General features: G+C 37.8%; 1 protein-coding gene across 2 annotated transcripts; it reads right to left on the bottom strand.

The window, feature by feature from the left end:
* Window positions 1-4,431: 4,431 nt before the first annotated feature.
* On the bottom strand, window positions 4,432-23,066 carry slc26a1 (solute carrier family 26 member 1). 2 transcript variants are annotated; one of them, XM_085165471.1, is made up of 8 exons: window positions 22,152-23,066; window positions 10,408-10,891; window positions 10,114-10,320; window positions 8,065-8,311; window positions 7,734-7,965; window positions 7,190-7,373; window positions 6,426-6,713; window positions 4,432-6,326 (listed from the first exon to the last, which is right to left on the bottom strand). In XM_085165471.1, exons 2-8 carry the CDS (start codon window positions 10,813-10,815, stop codon window positions 5,745-5,747), a joined length of 2,148 nt encoding a protein of 715 aa, XP_085021597.1. In that variant the 5' UTR covers window positions 10,816-10,891; window positions 22,152-23,066; the 3' UTR covers window positions 4,432-5,744. The 2 variants fall into 2 exon arrangements, with proteins under 2 accessions (XP_085021597.1, XP_085021596.1); XM_085165470.1 differs by lacking the exon at window positions 22,152-23,066 and adding an exon at window positions 15,044-15,739.
* Between the last annotated feature and the right edge of the window lie 1,047 nt (window positions 23,067-24,113).

Raw genomic sequence — 24,113 nt, 5'->3', positions numbered from 1 at the left:
GTTTCTGAGTGTGCACATAGACACAGACCTCCAATGGAGCTCTAACACCTCTGTGGTTTTAAAGAAGGCCCAACAGCGTCTCCACTTTCTGAGAATCCTCAGAAAAATGGACCTGAAGAAGGAGCTGCTGACCGTCTCCATTGAAAGTGTGCTGACATATTGCATCGGTGTGTGGTTCTCCAGCTGCACCACAGCACACAGAAAGGCACTCCAGAGGGTCATTAATATGGCCCAAAAAATCATTGGACATCCTCTTCCCTCCCTGAAGGACCTGTACAGCACTTGCTGTCTCAAGAGGGCAAGTGCTGTACACACCCAGGACGGGTGTGTACCGTCCCAGGTACACACCCAGGACACCGGGTGTTTAAGCTGCTGCCATCTGGCAGGAGGTTCAGGCTGCTGAGATCCCGGACAAACAGACTCAAGTGCTGTGTCCCATTTCAGGGTCTGCACGCTTGAAGTACGCATTTTAAGTGCGGTTACGTCACCGCCACGCGACGACGGCTGTCCCAATTCGAAGTGTACTTGAAATGCATACTCCAAATGCGCCGTCGATTTCCCCAAATATCAAGTGTGGTCCGGTGCACGCTTCGTGGTCCCATATATCCCACAATTCATAGCGCGGCGGTGGGTGTGGATAATTTTGCCGCAAAATACGGCAGAAGGGAGCGGCCGAAAAGTGAACTGTCAAAAGTAAGTACTGAATATGAGGTCACTTATTCATGTGCGAATGTTTAATAATGAAGAACATTAAAACATTGCTGTTGGCCACATGTCGGCAAAGTTATGTGACACTAGTGATGTTTGTACTTTCAGCATTAACTTGGTTTTAAAGCCTCTACTTCTAAATATACATATAGTCGACCTTAATCTTACAGAGAATCTGATGATTTTATGGATAATTAAAGTCAGTCATATATCCACAAACACAACAAGCTGAAAGTCAGTGATATATATATATATATATATATATATATATATATATATATATATATATATATATATATATATATATATATATATATATATCATAATAATCTGACAATACTATAATATTGGCCATATTATATTTACATTACCATAGTGAGATGACTTTATTCTCATGAACAACATTAACTGATTATTATTTACTAGCTAATCTTAAATGACTGTTCAGTACAGAAATGAAGCCCTTGAATCATGTTTTACAGTCCTGTGGTCTCAGCCTCAGATACTCAACTAATCAAAGTGATGTCATGACAAAAATGATTGACCAACAAAACAATTTTCTCCTTCATTTCTGTCAAACAAAGCTGTATGTAACGTGTCTCGCGGTTAGTATCATGGTTGCTAGGCAACCTGAACAGCGCGACGAAGCATATACCGTCCCATTTCACAAGCCTCTCACTTCCGCACTTCTCGTACTTATAGTACGCACCGTACGTAGTACGCGTAGTGCGCGTACTTCAAGCGTGCAGACCCTGAAATGGGACACAGCCAAGGACAGCTTTTACAACAGGGCAACAGCCCTGATCAATGCAAACAGCTGACCTGACTGGCTACATCCCTGGACTTTTTTTGGGGGGAGGTAACAATGTTTAAAACAATAACAATAATAATATTTATATTTATAACAAGGTGCAATAATAATTAATGTGCAATAATAACAGTGTGCAATACACATACACTTATTCTTCTTTTTTATTACTAAGTTAATATACTGTGTTGTGTTGTTTGTGTTGCGTTGTGATGTGTCGTATCGTGTCATGTTGTGTTATATGTAGTGCCGACGTAGGACAGTTTCCCAATCTCATTGTACTATTGTACTATGTATGACTGTGCAATGACAATAAAGAGTTATCTTATCTTATCTTATCTTATCTTTATTATCTTTATTAGTCCCACAAGTGGGAAATTTGCTAACCATCTCCAATTCACCTAAACATTTTGTAGTTCAGCTTTTAAACATATATAATGATTGCTGTGAAATGTTATCTTCATGCATCAAATGCTTTTCAAATACTTATTTACTCCATTGTAATTACTACCACCTGAAATTACATGGAAACTCCACAATGTTGTTCTATTTAGATTAGAATAACTAGTGTGATACATATTAGCTATACCTGACTATTTCTATAGCATATTTTCTGCATGTATGTGACTAAGAATGTCATATTAAAACATTTTCTCCATTTTATTTTGCATTATTGTGAAACACATCTATTTTGTTTTCTTTGTTATGCTCAGATATGGAACAGGAATGCTTTAAATGTTTTGTTTTTTTTCTCCCATATTTTAACTCCCCAATTCATTGTTTATGTACCCGGTCCCAAATTATATATTCTGAATAGTCCAGTGAAATTTTCAGGCTTTTGACTTCACAAGTATTTATGTTCAAATATTGTCTCAAATTTCAAAGGAGAAAAAAGGCCTGAAAGTGGGTGGATGGGCCTTTTAAAAAAATTAAGCTAAAATTTCACAGCAATCTGTCCCAATTAAAATAAATAAATAAATACAATTTTCAGTTTGAGATGGACTGATGCAAAGAAAATCAAAAGATTGTCAGAGTATGTACTAGCTTACCTACAACAAGCTTTTTAAGTGGTTTGAATAGTTAAAAGAAGAATTCACATTCCCTATCACAGAGCCTACATAGACTCCTACTGGTATCTTCAACTAAAGACTTAAATCTAATGAATAGGAAAGAGTTTTTAATAAACTGCAAACTGGGAAGCAAACTAAAGTCATCTCCATATGATGTTTTTGAATATGAATTTAAGCTTCACATGGGAAACTAACATTAATACGGCTGTATCACAAGATAGATGACGGGTGAGCTACCAGAGGGCAGTGATGCAAGAGTTAAATAATATCTTGGAATATTTCTAACTGAAGCAATCAAGTGTACCACAGTTAAGTGGCTCAGACCTGAAGCATATATCAGATGGAACAAATAACATACTCAACGAGACTTCAAAACGATATATTTATCAAACGTTGGAGGCCGGTTGCCTATAGCAATCCCGACTCAGTTTGCTAATCTGAGTTAACTGACAGAAACAATACGCATAAATCTGTCCTAGAAAGTTACTTACTGCTCACACATATGCACACACCATGGTGGGGTCTCTTCCCTCTCTGTCATGCTGTTATTTTTGCTTTTTTGCAGCTATTTTTTCCAGTTTTCATCTTTATTTATTTTAATTTTTTTTTATCTATTGAATTTTGTATCTGTCTCCTTACTCCTTGCAGAGTAAGGAGACAGATACTTATGTATCTAACAATCCAGATAAAAACAGAGTAGATGAAACAAGAGTCTGAATTGTACACGTAAATGCATGAAGGTCTAAATTTACTGTGACTACAACCCCATTTTCCAAAAAAGTGTCACGTGGTAAAATGTAAATAAAAGCAAAACACAGTGATTTTTAAATTCTCAAAATCCTATACTTTATTCACAGTAGAACATAGAAAACATATCAAGTGTTTAAACTGGGACATTTTACTATTTCATGAAAAATATTACCTCATTTTGAATCTGATGGCAGCAACACATCTCAAAAAAGACAGGGGCAACAAAAGGGTTGAAAAATATGTGCTAAAGTATTAAAAAGGAAAAAAAAAACCTGGAGGAATATTTTGCAATTAAGGGTGTTTTGTAACAGGTCAGTAATATGATTGGGTTTAAACCGAATCATGTTAGAGAGGCAGAGCTCACAAACACCAATCTGCAAAAAGCTGCATCTTTATAATGTGAAACAATTTCAGAATGATCTTCCTCAGTTACGAAGTATAAAGTACTGGCCATTGTAGGTTGAATACATGTTTTTCTATCAAAATGCTAAGTAGTCTCTCTTTATATGACATCCTTTTGTTGGTTAACCAATTTTAATTAACAATAATATTAGTAATTGTAATAATAAATCACACCCACAGGTGTTTCTCTAAAGACACAGTTTAATCTAAGTGTTAAACATTTGATGATGTTGAACGTCAACGCTGTCTCTAAGACAAGAATCAAAGAAACTCCTGCTAAAAACAAAAGTCACTATCACGATTCCAGTAAAAAAATAATAATCTTAGAAATGGTAGATGACAACATAAATGTATGAAAATAATGATTTTCAAAATTTACAGTTGTCTCATGTCCACATCATATTACAGTGACAGTTTTTCAACACTTCAGCCTAACATATCTTTTTTTATTGACATAGATAGTCTCAGTTTATTATTAATTTTTAAATTTTAAAGAAATTACCCAATTTCCTTCGGGGCCAACCTTCGGGATCAATAAAGTTTATTGAATTGAACTGAATTGAATTGAAAGATTTAAAGAGTTCAAGGAAAATTGTGGTTTAGCAAAGATATGAGAGTGAGAATTTAACAATTAATGGCAGTGAATCAGTCCACGTTTATGGTATCACCTGTTGCCGCCGACTCAAAGCACCAGTTTTTGTTTTAATTTTCACCTGATCAAAGTCCCCATATACATCTTAATCATATGTTACTATTTCTTTCCAGGCTTTTTTCCCCATTTGGGCCATTGGAACAGTCCAATAGTACTAGCATGTTGTAATGAACCCTCACCTAACTCACACTGAGAAAAGCACATAGTCCTCATGTGTCACGTATAACTTTCCTTCCTGGTGTCAGGAAAACTTTAACCAGCCTTTTATGAATGATTTAACGTCCAAGGTAATAGCTGGCACTTAGATAAATCTCTAAATCTGGATTCTACAACCCCGGGTTAAAGCCATTACGGACTTTGGCCAAGAGGTTCAAGGTATGTAAACTGAACTGACTTATCTTTTATTGCAGTAAACAGTACTTTCATATTGTGGCACATGTGTGTTGTACTAAAACTGCACACAGAGTATTAGCCAGAAACTGAGTGGAAACTAGCTTGGGAATGAAAACAAAAATGGTAAAAAAAAGTTTTTTAAAAAAAGCAAACATACATCCAGTTATACACTACAGGCAAGCATGCACAGATTCAGAGTTCATCAGTGCTTGCTCTGCTATTACAGCTTATTTACTGATGTCACTAATGCTTTTTCAGGGGTAGCTCCTGAAAAAAATTCAGGTTCACTTAACTCTAGACTATGTAAAACTGTTGTCTGAAAACTAATTGCAAAAGTCTATATTCAGTCATTAACACCGAAAAGTTAAAAAGCTATGTGTTTGTTTGTGTCACTACTCCTCCAGCTCATTTCCTTTTCCTGCAAAGAGGAACTTCATGACAGAACAAAACGAAACTGACTGCTACTGACTGAGAACACCTACTGCAGCTCTTTTTGGACCACATTTTCTTCATCTTACTTGGAAAAAATATAATGAAGTACACTTGAAAAAGATTTTAAAAATGCATGTAGTAAAGTTGGATTTCATACCTTTACAATTTTTACTTTTAAAAGCAGAAAATTTGTTATATTTTTTAAGCCATTTCTGTCTCATTGGTTTATCACTGGATATGTGTCTTCACCATATCGCTCATTTACTCTGGCTTGCGTTACTCATTGCCAACTTGAATCCATTTTTTTATATCTTTGAAACAGAAGGCTTTGGATCAAATTTAATAGGCACAAAGCTTAAAAATATATTTTCCATTGTTTTCTAAAAAGAAGGGTTACAAAAAGCATCATAGAGCTATCTAATGCCCAAACTGATACTGCCTAAACATTTTTTCACAATACCAGTGGGAAATCGAACAGAGGAATGAACCGGGCACATATTTTCTCTTTTCTCTTTCTCCTCTGGCTCACCTACACCTCAGAGTCCTCTGACCTGCTCTCTGTGGCTGCAGCTGCCCTGTTAGCATGGACAACAGCAGCGTGAACTGTGTGAAACAGAAGGCTGCCCATGTCTTCGTCATTCTTACCAAAGAATTTTCCCTTCTGCAGGGTATCAATGAGTGAAGTGTTACAACAGGCAAGGAGCACACTCACGCCAATCCCTTTATATTCCTTGACCAGCCCGAGAAAAGCAGCCAAGCCTGCTGAATCTATGAAAGGGATTGCAGAACAGTCTAAAACTATTGTGTGAAACTCCAATTCTCTTTGGACCAGTCTCACTACAACATCTCCATTATTTTTCTCTCCGTTCGCCTTGGCCTGCTTCGCAGATGCATCTTTGGCCTTCTTCTCTGCCTTTATCCTTTTGGTCAGCTCAAAGAAGGGTTCGACTCCGACAGCTTTGTAGAGAGACTTGAGAAAAGACTCCTTATTGGCGTAGTACAAAGGAGCCTGGAAGCGGAAAATTTGAACCCGAGATGGTGCCACAAGGTTCTTATACTCTTCCAAGTCCTCGTAAAAATTGGTGTCATCAACCCGGCCCAGGAGGGAGACCTGACATCAAACCCCAGAGTGTTGAGATTATTCACAATTACTTGAATCATTTTCCAATTATTAGTATAAGCATCATTCAAAATGACCTTAATTGCTTACCTTTGGATTTTGAGTCCTAAAGATGAAGCAGATCATGGAAAAGATGATTCCTACAAGTAGGCCCAGCTCCACACTGATCAGAGCTGTGGCTGACATGGCAACCAGCCAAACGATGGCGTCATTTCGACTCGCACGCCACTTAGCCGGTACATCCCTGAACTTTCTCAGTGCCCCCCGAAGGCTAACAATTATGATACAAGCAAGCACGCATTTCTGGAGAGCTTGGAAGAAAGGTGCAAAGAAGAGGAGGACAAGGAGGACTACCAGGGCACTGATCAGACTTGATACCTGGTGGAGATGGTAGAAGACAGACAGAGCTGATAGTTAAGGTTATGAAGAAATCAAATTACCACATAAATACTAACACTGGACACTTGACGTCAGGACAGACTCGAAAAAGGTTACAAATGTTTTCTCTCACAGGAAAGTTTGAGCAGGATAATAACGTGGAGGTCTGAGCTGTCACCAGTGATGAACCTAACCCTGGGTAATCAGACTAAGTCTTGGCAATCAGCAAAAAAAGAAAATAATCAATCTAATTGACATACATCAAAAAACATTCACATTTTTTGCAAAAAAGTCAATTTAGGTTAGGGTTATCACCAGTGATGACTTACAACTCAGAGGGTATTCCCCAAGGCATTTTTAGTACATCACTTGCTTTCACCAGGATTTCACAACTAAATGTAGCGAGAACACTTTTTTTCCAAGATCTTCAAGTGAGAGATTTTAGACTATTCCTTCAGGTCAAAGAAGAAATGTACCTGTGTCTTGCAGCCTGTGGAGTCCTTCACCATTGTTTTTGCCAGTGCTGCACTGGTGGTGAATGAGTGGAAGAAGGAGGGAATGATATTACAGAAGCCGATAGCCAGCATCTCCTGGTTGGGACGAACGGTGTAGCCATGTTTCTTAGCAAACATTTCAGACAAAGACACCGTGAAGGCAAAACTACAAGACAAGAAGAATATTTTTGGTGAATATTTAAGTTTTCAAATTCATCTCACCTGAGGTGAGCATGTTTTCTAGCAACTTATCAAACAGGACTTAACGGATCAAGAAGGCTTTTTAGAAAGTTCAGCAGTTTGAAGAATCTAACTTCCCATACCACTTTCCTTTAAAAGAAATGCAAACAATAGAGGTGGAAATGACCCTAGGTATGTGTGTTTTGAAAGGAAAGCCCAGTCAAAACTCAAAGTCGTGCATCCCGTCCAGACAATAATGTGGCTACTGATATGTATCTGTAATAACTAAGATTAGAGGCACATGTTCCTGCAAAGTCAACCTTCTGTTAAACTGGTTTCACTTTACCTAATGACTGCCAAAGGAATGGCATCCAGCACCACACGGGACATCAGACTAAAGCCGGGCAGCTGGGGAGGCATGAACCCTGTGGGGATGAGACCAGAAACACTAGAGCCATAACGGCTGTTCAGCTCTCCAAAATGACTGGCTAGTGTAGCTCCGGCCACTACTACAAGCTCAGTGGGGAGAGGCATCTTCAGACGATCCTTATACCGCTCCTGAATCTCCTTTGCTGCCACTGAAATAAAAATGTATTGTGAAATAAAAATCCATGTTAAAGAAATTTTTATTTTTCCAGGTTACATTATATTGAGTGACGTATCCAAATGTGACTGACCTAATATTGAGATACAGATGGCACTAGTGATGAGGTCACACAGGTTGGTCTTGTGAATGTTGGAGAAGATGTTGACCCAGGTAACGACTACTGTGCCATAGCCCTGGTGACGTGGAATCTTTAAACCCAGGAGGTATTTAGCCTGCACGGTCAGGATGGTGAAGGATGCTCCGGTGGCAAAGCCATCGAGCATGGGAGCCGAAAGGTAAACTGAGACAAATCCCAGTCGAAACACTGCCATCAAAACCTGCCGAGGAGACAAGGATGTAGAGGAGAGAGAGTAAAAAAAAAAAAAAAATGCTGGTTTGTTAATTGGCTGCAGGTGTTTTGATCGATTTGTGAAAAAGGTTCAAGTTAGAAGCATATAGAAACCAAAGTCCAGTGTGACATGTGTGGAAAAGAATAAATACCAGAAAACTGGAAAAATTCTAATGCAATAGCTGTGAGATCATCATCATCATAATAATGACCCTTCCACAGAAACACATCATCTAACTGTGCTGTATTATTTTACCATCCTTAAGTAAAGCATTATCACTGTAGTAGGATGAAACACTTGGCCAGGCTGCATAGATTGTGTGAAAAAGTAATTACTCCCTTGTTAAATCGTGAATTAACTGTGATTGAGCCCATTTTTTGAAAAACCAAGTTCAATTTCAGTAGCTACACCCTGACCTGATTACTAAGAAAAATGCAGAATAAAATAAATACCTTCAATAGAACCTGTCTGACAAACTGAAGTAGGCTGAAAGAGCTAAAAATGAAATGTATCGTGCCACAATTTAAATACATTTAAATAAACAGCTGAGAATCAAAGTCATTGATATCTATCAGAAAGTGTCATAAAGCCATTTCTAAGGGGTTGGTACTCTAGCAAACCACACTGAGAGCCATTATCCACAAATGAAGAAAGCTTGGGATAGTGGTGAACCTTCCCAGGAGTGAACGGCCTACCAAAATTACTCCAAGAGCACACTGATGACTCATCCAGGAGGCCACAGAAGAACCCAGACTAACATCTAAAGAACTGTCTCAGTTGCCTCAGTTAATGTCAGTGTAAATGATTCAACAATAAGAAAGAGACTGGGTAAAAATGGCATCCATGGGCAGTGAAAACCACTGGTGACCAAAAAGAGCGCAAAGGTTAATCTTATCCAGGTCGCTGCTCGTGCGGTCGACGGGCCAGTCAGCTGATTCTGATTATCAAACAACATCCTGACCATCCCAAAGACTTTGGGGACTTTTTGGAAGGTTTGAATCCCATTATATCTGGCATAAAACTACAACTGCATTTAATAAAGAACAGACAAACATGGTGGTGGTAGTGTGATGATCTCGGGCTGCTTTGTTGCTTTGCTGCTTAAGGATCTGGGTGACTTGCTGTAATTGATGGAACTGAATGAATTCTGTTCTCTACCAGAAAATTCTGATAGAAAATGTCTGGCCATCAATTTGTGCCCAAGGATACTTGGGTTATGCGGAAGGACAATGATCCAAAACACACCAGCAAGTCCACCTCTGAATGGCTCAAAAATTACAAAATGAAGTTCTGGAGTAGCCTAGACTTAAATCAGATTGAGATGCTTAACTAGGTTTAAATCGGTTATTCATGATCAAAACCCCCAATGTGGCTGATTTAAAATGATTTTGCAAAGAAGAGTTGGCCAAATTCTTCCACAGTGATGTGAAAGACTCATTGTTACTGCAAATGGTTGATTGCAGTTCTTGCTGCAAAGGACTGCAAAACCAGTTATTAAGTTTAGGGTGCAATTGCTATTTTGCACAGAGTCAGATAGATTTTAATAACTTTTTTCTCTTTATTAAATGAAATCAACGTTCGTAAAACTACATTTTTGTATTTACTCGGGTTATCTTTGTATAATAATAAAATATGTTTGATGATCAGAAACATGAAACTGCAACAAATCTGCAAAAAACTAAGAAAACAGGATACAGTGCACTTTTTCATAGCACTGTATCGGTGTGTGCATCTTGCCAACAAAGGTGCTTGAAAAACAGAATACACAGAAAAACAATTGTGTTCTTTACCTGGTAGACTCCAGCCAGGAATGTAACAGCAACAGCAATGCTGATGGCGTAACACTCCTTCCCACACTGCATACCCATTAACTCCACAGTGTGAACTTTAGTGACTGTGAGGTTAATGCCCAGTGTATCATTAAGGACATCAATATTAGACACTGCTGAGTCCTCACTGAGGTCAAAACCTGCCTTGAACACCTCCCTATCCACCACCTGCAGAAAAAAGAAAATGACAACATAAAATCTTTAGCTGCATGCTTAACATGCATGAGGGAGATTGACCAGATTCTGATTAATTACCTGTCCAATCATGAGGCTCATGAGACTGAAGATGCCTACAGACACATGCCTGGATGTCCCCATGAGGAAGTAGATGATGTTAGCATAAAACGAGGTGTATAGGCCATATATGGGCTCCACCCCTGCCAGCAGGCAGTAAGCAATGGCCTGTGGTACCAAGATGATACCTACAATCATCCCAGACATCACATCACCCCAGACATACTCTTTAACGTTGTATTTAGGCAACCAGCGCATCACAGGGAAAAACCCCGACAGGGTGGATCGGATTCTGGGCACAGAGCAAGTTACAGCTTGCTTCAGCTTTGATTTAAGGACTGACACTGCAGGCTTTCGCTGGCGAACTTGTCGCTCCAAGAGAATGGGTACGGCCGGTGGGGTTTCTGTGGTGTTGGCAGCTTCCTCCATGGTCTCAGAGAGGAAGAGGAGGGAGCACAGTGTAAGGAAAAGGGAAGCGTTGACAATGAAGTGGTCAGCTTTGCTCCTGCGAAAGAGAGGGACAAATACAGTTTTATATCCAGTGATTCCTACTTGAGTGCATTGTTTGTAACTTTGAGGTCTAACAAATTTGTTGACGGCTGTCAGGATGGTCCATTTAAACCATTTTCATCCAAAAGTTCAGCTTGGACCAAACAACAAATGCCCTCCATCTTTTATGGATTCCTTAAGTCACAGTTCTCATGACATGCAAATGCTGTTCTCTGTAACGGTCCCAAGTTTTTGTGATGACATTTTGCTGATGTTTTTTCTTTGTGCATTCTTCCACATCCTTTAAACTGCTGATTCAGAACTCTGTGAGAGAACATTCACTCGGGGTTATGAATTAACTTAACACTATCTTTCTTTGTAAATAAACTAACAACAGGGCAAGGGTTAATTAGCTCCATTGAAAAGCCATGACAAGATGTGCCATTAAGTTAAACTTCCTCACTGTCTAGAAGCAAACATACCACACATACACACACACAAAGAGAGAGAGAGAGAGAGAGAGAGATCCTGTCATTAAAGATTTAATTACAATATGGACAAGGTTAAATTGTGATATGATGTAAGGCACAAGTGAAACATAGCTTATCTTATACCCCTGCACTCTTTTATTGTGGCTATGCTGGGGTTGAGTGGGGACAAGGTTACTGAAGACCAAAGCGATGGGAAATTACTGACAATGGCCTTATAAGCACAGAACAAAACATGACTGCAGTTGTTATAAAATGATCCCTGGTGCTGGTTTTGGAAAAGAGAAATATAAATGGAAAGGAATGCCCATGTGTTGGATAGACCTATCCAGTAGTGCCTTTCCCCCCCAATAACAGCTAGAAAAGACTCCAGCCCCACATGCAACTCTAAATTGAGTAAGAGGTTAAGAAAATGAATGAGAAAACTAAGGTTTGTCTAGTTGGAAGCTTGCATTCATTTGAGTTTACTTTGTCATATCTAACATTCCAATAGTTTAGTGGATGGATTCACTTATGTGCAAACCATTACAGCTCCCAGTAGATGAAGCCTAATGACTGTGGTGAATTTCATATTTTGACCTAGTGCAACACTGAGTTAACATTTGGTATTTTTAGTGAAATTTATTAAAAACTATTACCATGAAAATTGTTTCAGGGATTCAAAGGACAAAGCCTAATCTTATGGCTATCGTGTATGACTTATCCTTATCCTTATATTTTATAGCCTCCAAATATGTGAGATTCCCAGACAATTAATCCAAATGTGTTTTTACACATTTGTTCAGTGAAACGTTTGAACAAATATGAATGAAATTTGCAACAGCACTTACATCATCAGGTCATTTTAGCAATATTTTAATCATATTTGATACACTTCAAGCCTCAAATCTACTGCCAATTTAGAATCACCAATTAAGCTAGCTCACATTTCTTTGGACTGTGAGAGGAAACCTTAAGGACAAATATGCAATCTCAGCACAGAACCAGGAAATGTCTTGCTGTGAGACAATAGAGCATGCAGTCCAAATGCCTGCAGAACTTGTGTTTTGCTCTGTTTAGCATGCTAAAACTAGCCATGATGAAAATAAAATTGAAATTGTCAGTTTGAGCTTGCTAGATTCCTTTTATTATCACCTAGCTTAAAGTAGGCATGAAACACTATACATATTACGCTTTAGTACATGAATTCTAACTGTCATAGGTTTTCAAGTTGCAGTGAAACTGGGTCAAAAGTGTCTAAATGAAGCATAGCAACATATTTGTCCCAAAGCACAGAAGGTGATGGGCAAACTATTACACCACATACAATAACTAACTCAAAATAAGTCACATTAAATGAAAAAAATGCTTCAGGTACTGTTTTTGGTTACAGGGATGAATTTTATTATTTTTTTAAATAAGAAAAAATTATACACTATCTATCCAGGTGCTGCTATAGCTCACCTGGTTAAACAGTGTGACTCTGAAGTGCTGTACTGTATGCTTGTAAGTTTTCTCCCCAACAAAAACAAAAAGGTCAATGAAACGTTGTCACCTGCAGATGCCTTTGGTTTCATTCTATAATACTGGACTTATTTTTCTACAAGGTTTGAACTTTGAGAGTGTTTAAACCAGAGAAAGTGTGAAAATGTTCATGCCTGTCTGAGAAAAGTGTATAAAGTGTGTAGTGAGGGGTTTTACAGCCTTAAGACATCTATAGTAATTGTAAAAAATAAAACTGGCTACTTCGCAGATTTCACTCATTGCGGGTTATTTTTAGAACGTAACTCTCACAATAAACGAGGGACCACTGCAATAAACCATAATTAAACTGTATTGTCCCTTTTTAATCATTGCTTCTTAAGCAGCAGACGGTTCATTATCGCTGGCTAGCTATTTCATAAATGAGGACTATGTGGAGGACAGGATTTTTGGAGCTAGGTGTATTAGTAGGCCACTCTATGTTTGATTTTTCCTCCTTCAATGTCATCAGGATCAGGATCAGCTCTGACCTATAAGCAAAGCATTATGCTTTCACAGTTTTACAGGCTTATTAGTTACTCAGCATTTTGACTGCATAGGTCTTAACATTTATTGGAATGAAGCCTCAATACTATTTACTGAAGTGTTAAATTAACCAAACCTCTAATTTTTAAAAAACTTTTTTGTCCTAAATATTTAGGGGAGATTATCAGAGCTTTGTTGCTTCTAAACACATAATGTTCAACTAGCTTTTAAAAGCCATTACAGTTGCACAGAGTATAATTTATATATAGATATTAACTTATCAGCACATTCCTGGTGTTCAACAATACAGTAGCAGCAGCGCTGCAGCTAAGATAACATGTCTCAGAAATCATAAAAAAAACAAGTGACATGTAATCTGTTTGTGCCATCAGAACGCTGACATGTGCTGTGATTTACTGTAGACTTCGCTGGGTGTTATGTAGTCAATGGCTTGATAGGAATTGTTTATCTTTTATATATTTGCTGTTTTTGTTTCTGATTAGTTTTGCTCACATTTAACTTTTATGTTGCTTTTTATTAAACTCGCTGTCTCTGGGTAGTTTTGTTTTGCGATCAAAAACTGTTCAGGCAGCACAGAATCGGCTCCTTTGAAACAACAAACAAGTCTATGTTCATGTGGGTATCATAAATCTCACCTGAAGTTTCTAACTGATAGAAGTGACAGGAGATAAATTGTGACCCTTCTTATTGACGAAAAACACATAAAAAGAAATCAAGAGCTGCCTTGCTGTTTGCTCGGTAGCTCACCCCCGCCAGCAGATACAATCTGTAAAGATTAACTGCTTTGAGGAATAGGACTCACACTGAGGACCCAAACAAATTTAGTTCATTTAGTTCAGTGTCAGCCCCGAAAAGCACCGAAACCAACTGATTGAAGGTGTGACAGTCAGCCGTTTCTAATCAATGTTTTCTGCCTTTAATCATGTGATGAAAGCACTTCTCAGCTGCTTAGAATTCATCTTGGAGTCCATCCCAGCTGTCATTTAATAATTTAATCTCAAAATATAAATTTGTGTGTACCACAAAAAGTGACTAATTTAGGCCAGGTCTGCATATTATGTGCATACGCAGAAACTTTCATAGTATTGCAGTGGCCTAAAGTACACAGATAGAAAATGTGGCATTCCACATAATGAGCACTAAATCTGAGGTCTTCCAAAGCCAACAGTCCTTCTGCAGGCAACTTGTGTTGAAGCTAACCTCAAGTCAGAGAACCGGCATTTTTGCAAGTCATTACACACGTTTAAGTCAGGCTGCAGAATTGTTTCACACAGATGTGATGTCAAAGATGACAGCGAGGATAACATCTAGAGAGAAAAACAATGATTAAGCTAAAATGTCACACAACCGCTCCATGCCAGCTTAGCGCAGTAGGTGTAATTTATCATTAATACCTCTGAAACATCTCTAATCTGAAATGGGTGGAACTAAATAAAACACCTTTCTCTGTGGTGTTCAAAACCTTTGCAAATGGGGAATAAATAATTACAAAAACTCCTGAAATAACACAGACATTTGTTCCCTGCAGACTAACTACTCTCACTATAAAGAACAACTTTGAACTGTGCTTCCCAGTGAAAAACAAACTCAGCTTTCAAAGCCAAAATTTCCTCTACGTCCAAATCCAAATTCATAGAAAAGTTCCAGTCAGTGAAATATAATAATGCACTCACCTGTAGAGTCACTGGCACAACTACAAACAGCCGTCTTCACTGTGTCATATTTAAGTCAACTCTGAGTGTATTTTTCTCTTCCTGTCCTCAAATCTCAGATGTCATGCAAGCAGTCAGACCAGTCGATGTGAGAGCTGAATGTATATGGTGAGTTAAGAGCAGCGCTTTGTTCCCTCCCTACTGGGTTGATAGCTGGGAGTGGGTGGGTCTTGTATTTATATGCAAGTGTGTTTGTTGCAAGAGGTTAAATTGAGTCAATTTTTTACTGGATCACAGTGTTTATCCACTCTGTTGGATGGCTCGGGCCGTGATTGTGTTTGCCATGTTAAAATGGACCTAGACTCTGTGTCAACATATCCATAGTATTTAAATATATCTTGTAGACAGAGTGGATTACAAGGCAAACAGAACCTAAGGTGTGACAAGCAGAGAATTGCTGTTGGGAAACAGCTTTCCTTAAAATAAACTCATGTCACCTGTGAGTTAAGTGGTCTTTGCATAATGATTAAAACAATGATTTGTTCCTATATGACTGGATTAAAAAACACAAAGCACACACAGAATGAGTAACATTGCACCAATAGCGTAATAATAAATTAGCACCTTAATCTAATCTGAGGTTATATCAGCTATTTTATAAGGTACAAGGTTCGGTAATTGATTACAGTTCTTAATACACACACATATAATCATTTAAAAATAATTCAGTATTGTGTAATATAAAGCAAAATCTGACGTGGTAGTATTGTTTTTTTTCATCAAAGCACATTTAATTAGGATTTACAATAAATATGGTATTTGTGCTTCCGGATAAAAAGGCATTAGTATCTTACTAACCAATTTACATGTGGGTTTTTTTGAGTCATAGGCAGCTGCAGGTGTCAAATTGCTTCATTAGCGTGTAAATCTTCCACAGCGATTGTGAATCCCTGTCACTAGAGAAGGGAAGGCAACACTTTGTCTACATTTGTCAGAGATCTTGATAAAAATAAACATATACATACTGTTTTACAAGGCATTACCTGCTTCGCGAAAGCTGTAAAAGCAAAACCAAAAAGGCACCTGGGAGGTGGAAAAACAAATTCAGCAGTCAAAATGTGCCAACATAACATTTAGCAGCAGTGCGCACGAACACTGAAAACTTTCAGTTTTAGTGCATTGACTGAATATTGCAGAGAAACTGTGACACACCAGCCCTTTACAAGCTGAAGTACCTATACTGACTCAGTAGCTGTGTTACTGATTGAATCAGTAGCTTTTTAAAGGCGATCTTGCCCAATGGGGGACTGTGAGAGTTGCTCTAGGCTCAAATGAGATTACTTGGTTACTCTGGTTAAAATCTTTCTAAAAAGATCAGGAAAACAGTCCTGGTATCTTTGCACTGAGCTTATTACACTTTAACAGGTTAAACCAGCATTTCTTAACAGCTATGCAGCTGTTCCACTTCATACCTCATCACTGTATTCCAAGGCAGTGCACTGTGAGGTTGTGTGAATGAGCAGTTGTTATATTTCAGCTTAATCTGTTTTATATTAGCAGCTCATTCCAATAAGTTTTTGCATGTGCGATGTTTATGAAACATTGGTGAATTGCATTGTACAGAGTCTGCAAGTGTGGCATTAAGCATTTATTAAATAAACTCAATCACAATCCTGGGACACCAACTGATCTCAGCGTTATCGCACATCAGCTAACGGCTGTCCTGATGCCTATTCACACATCCACTTGGTGAATCTAATTTAGGTCCAATATTTAAGCTGCTCAAGTCTTAATGCTGCCATGCATTTGCAAGCCAGCCCGGTCCTGCTCTAAATGATGTTTCTCACCTGATCAGATAATCACAGTATCAATTGTCATTGATGCCTGTACCTGTTGCTTTTGCTTGGTCTCAGCTGGTAGACATGCCGTCTTCTGATCAAATTAGTGGTTCGATTACTGGCTACTCCACTTTGCATTTTAAAGTTTCCATGGACAAGATACAGAGTCTGAATATGACAGGTGTTTGATGGCACAGACGTTCTGTATGAATGGTTGAACGTTAAATGTAGGAAAAAATGATTTGAGTTGTCAGAGTAGAAAAGCATTATATAGAATATTGGGAAAAATAATGTTTTCATATGACCTTGATTAATCGAATGATTAACAGATCGTGAGTTTGGCAGTACCAGCGTTCAGTTGCAGTATGTGTCTTGGGAGTATGAAAAGGGGAATATTGGCAATTAATGACCCATGCTTACACAGACATTCGGGTGTGTCTAAATTTATCTAAACTCACAGGTAAAAAATATTCAAAATAGTTGCCAGTCTTCCCAGGAGTGGATGTCCCAGCAAATCTACCCCAAGGTGAGATCACAGAAATTGCCAAATATAAAAAAAAAAAAAACAACCCAAAAGCTACATTTCAGACTCTGCAAGCTTTTCTTAGTATTTTAAATGATAGCACGATTTTAAAAAAAGACTGAAAAAGCATGGTTAGTTGGGTTGTTTTGCTAGGAGAAAGTCCCTTCTCTAAAGAGAACATAGTAGCATGGCTTAGATTTGCAAAGTTGCACCAGATCAAAGCAGTACAAATACCTCATATAAGCACAGTGGTGGAACGGTGATGGGGATGTTTTGCAACCACAGGACCAGGGGACCATCCAGTTATTGAGTGGGCCATGAACTCCTCTCTATACCAAAGTATTCTAGAGTCAAATGTGAGGCTATCTGTCCGACACCTACAACTTGGCCGAAACAGAGTCATGTGACAGGACAATGATACCAAGTATAGTAGCAAATCTTCAACAGAATGGATAAAAACGAAAAGAATCAAGATGGTGCAAAAGTTCAGTCTAATGCTGTGGCAGGACCTCAAGAGAGCTATGCCTGAAAACCTCAATAACCTTAAGTAACTTTGTAAAGAAGAGTGGACCAAAATTTCCAAAAGTCAGACTTTATAAGCATTACATAGCCATTGCTGCTAAAGATGGTTCTGCAAGTGACTGAAGGATGGGATGGATTTAAATTTTCAAAGGCCTGTGAAAACTATTTTATTACATCAATGTAGGACTGTAAACCTCAATACAATTGGGTAGACAAAACATAAAGCTGAACATGACATACTGCTAATAAGACCATTTCGATAAGATACTACACGAAAAGAATTACGAGTTTACGAGATTTAATAGCCACACTTTGTCACATAGCTAAATTCAACATCCAAACAGCCTCCAGGGATGTTTTGCTGTTTCTGTTGCAGCTGTGACCGAGGGTTTCTAATATGAAGATAAATGCTTGGCAGGGCATGAGGGGCCAAAACTATTAAGCCTATTTTGAATGAAGAATTTCAATCTAAATGTGGACTGAACAAACCCGAGGATATCGTTAATTAGAAAATGGGGGGAAAGCAATTGGTAACAGCACTTTACCATGGAGTAAGCTAGGAGAGAGTAGAATAAAGAAAACACTAAGTAAACCTATGAAACTGATAGTGTACTTATGTTAGATACATAAGTAAACCAATAAAACAAATCATCAGTCTGTTATCTCATAGTAAGAAGACTCTAGGTTTAAAGCTGTTCAAAGACATGACCGTCAGGTTATTTGATGATTCCAAAATACCTGGTGGCGTGCATGGATTGGTTATTTGAATCTGTGTTATCCTGTTAAATAAAATACTAATACTACTAATAATAATGAATTAATTATGAGAGAGTTAAGCCAAGGGTAACAGAGCCTTCATGCATTGAGTACATGAAATTCACAGAATTCCACAGGAATAAATTGGCATCCAATAAATGTTAAATGTCCAAATGTAGCTGTACAGGACCTAGTGCTAACAATCGTCATCGAACCACTGGATCAACATAAAACATGTGTTACGACAATTACAGTGCTGTGCAAAAAAACCTCTTCTTGAGCAACGCTTCATTTCTTTATATTTCGCTTCCAAGGAGACAGACTTTCTTGTCATTTTTAAAAATGGTTGTGAGCAGGTTTTCTGAAGGTCCTTCAGAGTTCTTCTTTAAACATTGGCTGCTTTTTCACTGACTTTCAATCCAATCAAACTTAAAAAACACACCTGAGTCTAACCAGTGTTGTTTCTACACATAAAAAGAACCAATTTTAAATTGTATCTTTAGAAACTTTGTTATAAACATTCTCAATTTGGTCACTTTTCTTTTTGTTCAATCTCCAAATAATGCCAAAGAAAGTGGCAGGCCTAAAACTATCTGTAGCAGATGAACAATATCTGAAATTCATGACCTTAAGAAACAAGAAAAAAGACTGGACACCAGGGTGGATCTAGAGAAATTTTCTTAGGGTGGCATGGAAATCAGATGGGGTGGCAAAATCAAAGCAATTTCTTCACATGTATGTAGGTGTTACTTCTGTAATATGTACTATATATGGTTAAAATACATCAAATAGAGCAAGTATACACAGTTTTCATATAAATATAGTCTGTAACCTTCTTATTGGTTTCAGCCCAGATAATTAGACACTCAATTATATAAAAAAGTGAATTTTGATTTTGAGTACTGTATAATCTATGTAATAAATAAGCATGTAGCCCAATAAGAATAAAATCAAGAAAGCTACACAACATGAGGTGGATCAGTTAGAAATACAAGTCTAACTAGAAGTCTACGTTTTACACTCTTTTGGGGCTTTTGTCTTTTTTATTTATTTTGTATATATTTTTTGGAAATAATCAAATTGTTAAATGCTCAAATGTACACAAAATGTCAAATATCTGCACTGTCATGAACAAATTTACCTATTTTTCACAAAAATTCCAAACCCGATTTTTATAATAATAATAATAATAATAATAATAATAATAATAATAATAATAATAATAATGGACTGCATTTATATAGCGCTTTTCTTTTCTTTTTTTTATTAGTGTATAACACTCACCATGGCATTTCAAGAGTGCAACAGAAACATATGTAACATTATGTAATATATTCAGTTATAGAATTTCTATTCAATGTTAATTGCAGCTAAGCTCAATATGTTAGCTTACTTTAATAAACAACACTGTCATATGCAAAACCAGGGTGGCACTAGGGATGGCTAGAGATTACTTTAGGGTGGCACATGCCACAACAGTAGATCTGCTCCTACTGGCCACACAGCCTGAGAAGTGCATCTGTTGATGCTAAAAATCAGTGGTAACAGGTCTTATAGAGTGATGACTTTGTGATGATCCAAATTTGAATGTTTTTTCTTTCAACTCACAAAGAGAAGTGAGTCAGATAAGAGGTACCACAGAGGTACCATTGTATTTTAGAGCATCCTGTTAAACACAGCAGAGGCTCTGACATGGTTTGGGGCTGCATGTAGAAAACTCGAGTCAAATTTTGATCCATCATGCAAAACCAAGTATCTCATTGATAACAGCTTCATTTTTCCACATGACCATCATCCCAAACACACTCCTAGTGCACTAAAAACAAGCAGTAAAAACAGGCATGGATTGGCCCTCCCTCCCCACAGCCTGGACCTGAACATTACTGTTTGGGATCATGCTGACAGAGAACAGAACAAAAGACAGTCAATATTAAATATAAAGCTGTAAAGTTCGTTCAAGAAGCCTGGAGAACTTTTCCTGAAGACGACTTCAAGAAATTACGAGAAAGCTTGCCAAAGAGAGTTCAGGCTGTGTTTAAAGAATAAAGATGGTCAAACCAAATACTGACTTTCAAGTTTGTTAGCAATGTACAAACTCTGTTTTTGGATAATGTACTGTATTTCTGTGTAATTTTGCCCTTTAAAAGAATCCTTGCACTTATTTCCCATTACTTTAGCTAAACAAATGACACAAGAGCACTCTGAGTGCACACCGCCCCTCCCAGAAGAGCAAGAGTTATACTAAAACAGTGATGTTTATGATGTTTTTATTACAACATGCTGACGTTAGTCTGTTTGTATTACAACATGTTGCTGTCTGACCCATGACTTTGAAGCATTACATACCAAATTGTTGTATTTTATTATCTTTACCTCTGTGATTGGAGCCGAGTTGCTCTCTCCATGCTGTACATGCTCGCTCCATATTTGTGATAGATTACTCGATTTTTTTTGTCTAGGTGAACTTTGACCTTGTCCACTAACAATGAAGTTCAAGGTCAAGTGCTTAGCCCGTCAGGGTATTCATGTCTCCCATGGCTTAGTATATTGTCATTCAATTTGAAGACAATGAATAAAAACACTGTGGGTAATATAATGTTTTTACTGATTTTCACATTTGGTGTGACCTTGTTTGGTTTCACCAAAATTAAATCAGCTTGAGCTGTTACTGACAAAATTTGAACAGATCTTAAAAACTGAGCACACTAGACTGCTAACAAACAAACATACAGACAAACAAACATGACCGATTACGTCCTCCCTGCCTCAGGGGTGTGAATGAGGGGTGGCTAAATCATAGTATTTATATGTTGTTTTAACAACAAAGGAGCTCTGAAGAAGTTTTTAAAACTCTAAACTTGACGTAGTTATAGTCAAAACCTTCAAGAGTAAGACCAAAGAAATGTAATCAGGTGTTGAAATTCTCCAGTAAAACAGTGCAATGATAACATAATTGGAATATGTCCAACTTTTTAAGATTCTGTAGCTTTTTTTTTTTTTTTTCAGATTAATTGTTCCTGAGGGACAAACATGCAAATTTTGGCACAGATTGTTTGTTATCTGCTTGTTGCTGTTATCTAAATAAGTCTGCAAGGGATAATAAATAGGGCTGAAATTCACAGTAAAGGACACTGTGTCTCTCTGTGTGTGCAAGTGTGTGGGTGTGTCCCTCAATGCATTATATGCTAGACTGAATGGCATATTTGTCAGTGAGATGTGGCAATTTGCTTCTTTATCTTCACTCAGTCACTATTGCACTGTTGATATTGCACTTGTCTTTGAAGTGACAGTTTCTTCAGTCTTGTATCATTTGTTTGTCTCTTTCAGTAAAGACCCTTATCTTTTTCCATCTGAAAGGATTACTGCACTGCCCCTTTAAATCCACCGGCAGCATGCATATGTCTGCAAGCCTGCTCCACCATCTACTTGCTTCATCATGCTTTTCGGATACAGTCTTGGTTAAATACAAGCAATGTGAGGCAGGACTTACCCAGAGCGAAAGAGCTTGAATGTGTCCTGAAGGCAACACTGGCCATAACTCCCTGAGTCCTGCCTCCTCGTTCACTATCAGTCTGTTTTCCTCTGTACTGTTGTCCACTTTGCTGCTTGCTGACAATATCTGGCTTCTTCCTGCTTCCTACTGCAAAGCATGATGGGAGCAGCAGCCCCTCTTGTCCGGGGAGAAGAGCCTGGCGGGGGGATGGGGAGAGAATATGAGAGAAGGAGGGAGTGAGAGAGGGGAACCGTTGTCTGTGGATGATGGAAACCATGGTAACTAAGCTCCTGCTAGTGCGTGTGTGTCTGTGTTTGTGTGTGCATATTTGTAAAGATGATGTATTTTGAGTATAAAATTTCATCATATTCCAGTATTATCATAAGGGAACAAACAAATCCCGTTCTTTCCTATTCAGCTCATAAACACAGCTCATATTTACACTGTCATTAATTTAACTATTAATGATGTCTTTTAAATAACAGATAAAAATATTCTGTGCCTCTCATGATCATCTGGAAAAGGGGCAGAATTATGCTCATTTCCTGCTTTAAGAGCTTAGTGTTGTGATCAGTGTAATTCACTATGTGAAACAAGCTGTTTTAGCTCCCTTCTCTCTAATTGCTTTCCTTCAATAACAGCAGGTTTGAACAGCAGGTGAAAGCAGGTGACAACAACCTTATTATTAAAACAATACAGGGTGGGCCATTTATATGGATACACCGTAATAACATGGGAATGGTTGGTGATATTAAAGTCCTGTTTGTGGCACATTAGTATATGTGAGGGGGCAAACTCCTCAAGATGGGTGGTGACCATGGTGGCTATTTAGAAGTCGGCCATCTTGGATACAACTTTGGTTTTTTCAATAGGAAGAGCGCCATGTGACACATCAAACCTATTGGTAATGTCACAAGAAAAACAATGGTGTGCTTGTTTCAACGTAACTATTATTACAGTGTATCCATATAAATGGCCCACCCTGTAGTAACCGTATATACTGTTGTGTGTAAAAGAAACAACATAGGATAAAGAAATAGGATATCAGGATAGGATGAAAAGTCATCTGGTCCTTATCAGGTTTTGAAATATTTACATACAACAACACATGAAATATTCCACCTTTCCATTATTTAAATGAAGCACCAATCCTGAAGCAGTATGTGAAAAACAACCCATATGGAAAAGATATATATAAATCTTATAAAGTTTTTATCTGTCTTGTATGAAACTTGTATGAAAAGCATACAAGAGTGAAAACACATATAAGATCCCTTGAAAAATTATATAATGAAACTTGTATGTTTTGGATACTTACTAAAACAATATATGAAAGTAATGAGAAAGTGGCCACTTTCATGAGTAAACCATATAAGTTTTTACTATTTCTTTTTCATATGGGAAAGGGCACCCAATGCACTTGATTAACTGAGCACCAATGAGGGTGAGTGTTGTGAATTTGTTTGTCTGGAGCATTCCAAGGAGGAAGATTATCAGCAGTAAACTTGCCCACTGTTGTTTCTAAGAGTATAATTCGACTGTGTAACAGTCTAATTATAACAGTATAAAAAGACTGAATAAGTATCTCTTGTTTGGAAGGGATGCCAGGAGAAAGTATCTTCTCAGGTTAGGTGGAGACGTCTAGCAATATCACACAAATACAGCAGCTGTCAAACCTGGTGGTGGTGATGATTTGGGCTTGTTTTGAAGTCGCTGAGTTGAAAGTGAGCTCGTCTGTATACCAAAGTATTTTAGAGTCAAATGTGAGCTCATCTGTCATTTCCTTGGGCCAATATTAGGTCACAAACAGGAGAATGATTTTAAGCAAATCTTTAACCGAAGGGTTGAAAATGAAAATAATCAAGCTGTTGCAATGGCCCAGTCAAAGTACAGACTTCAAGTCAATTGAAATGATGTGTCGAGACCTTAAGAGAGCTGAGCCTAAACAAACATCAATAT

Source organism: Neolamprologus multifasciatus, chromosome 7 (assembly GCF_963576455.1).
Source record: "Neolamprologus multifasciatus chromosome 7, fNeoMul1.2, whole genome shotgun sequence".
Classification (NCBI taxonomy): Eukaryota; Metazoa; Chordata; class Actinopteri; order Cichliformes; family Cichlidae; genus Neolamprologus; species Neolamprologus multifasciatus.
The sequence above is the reverse complement of the archived record's forward strand: the minus strand, read 5'-3'. Positions and strand labels throughout refer to the sequence as shown.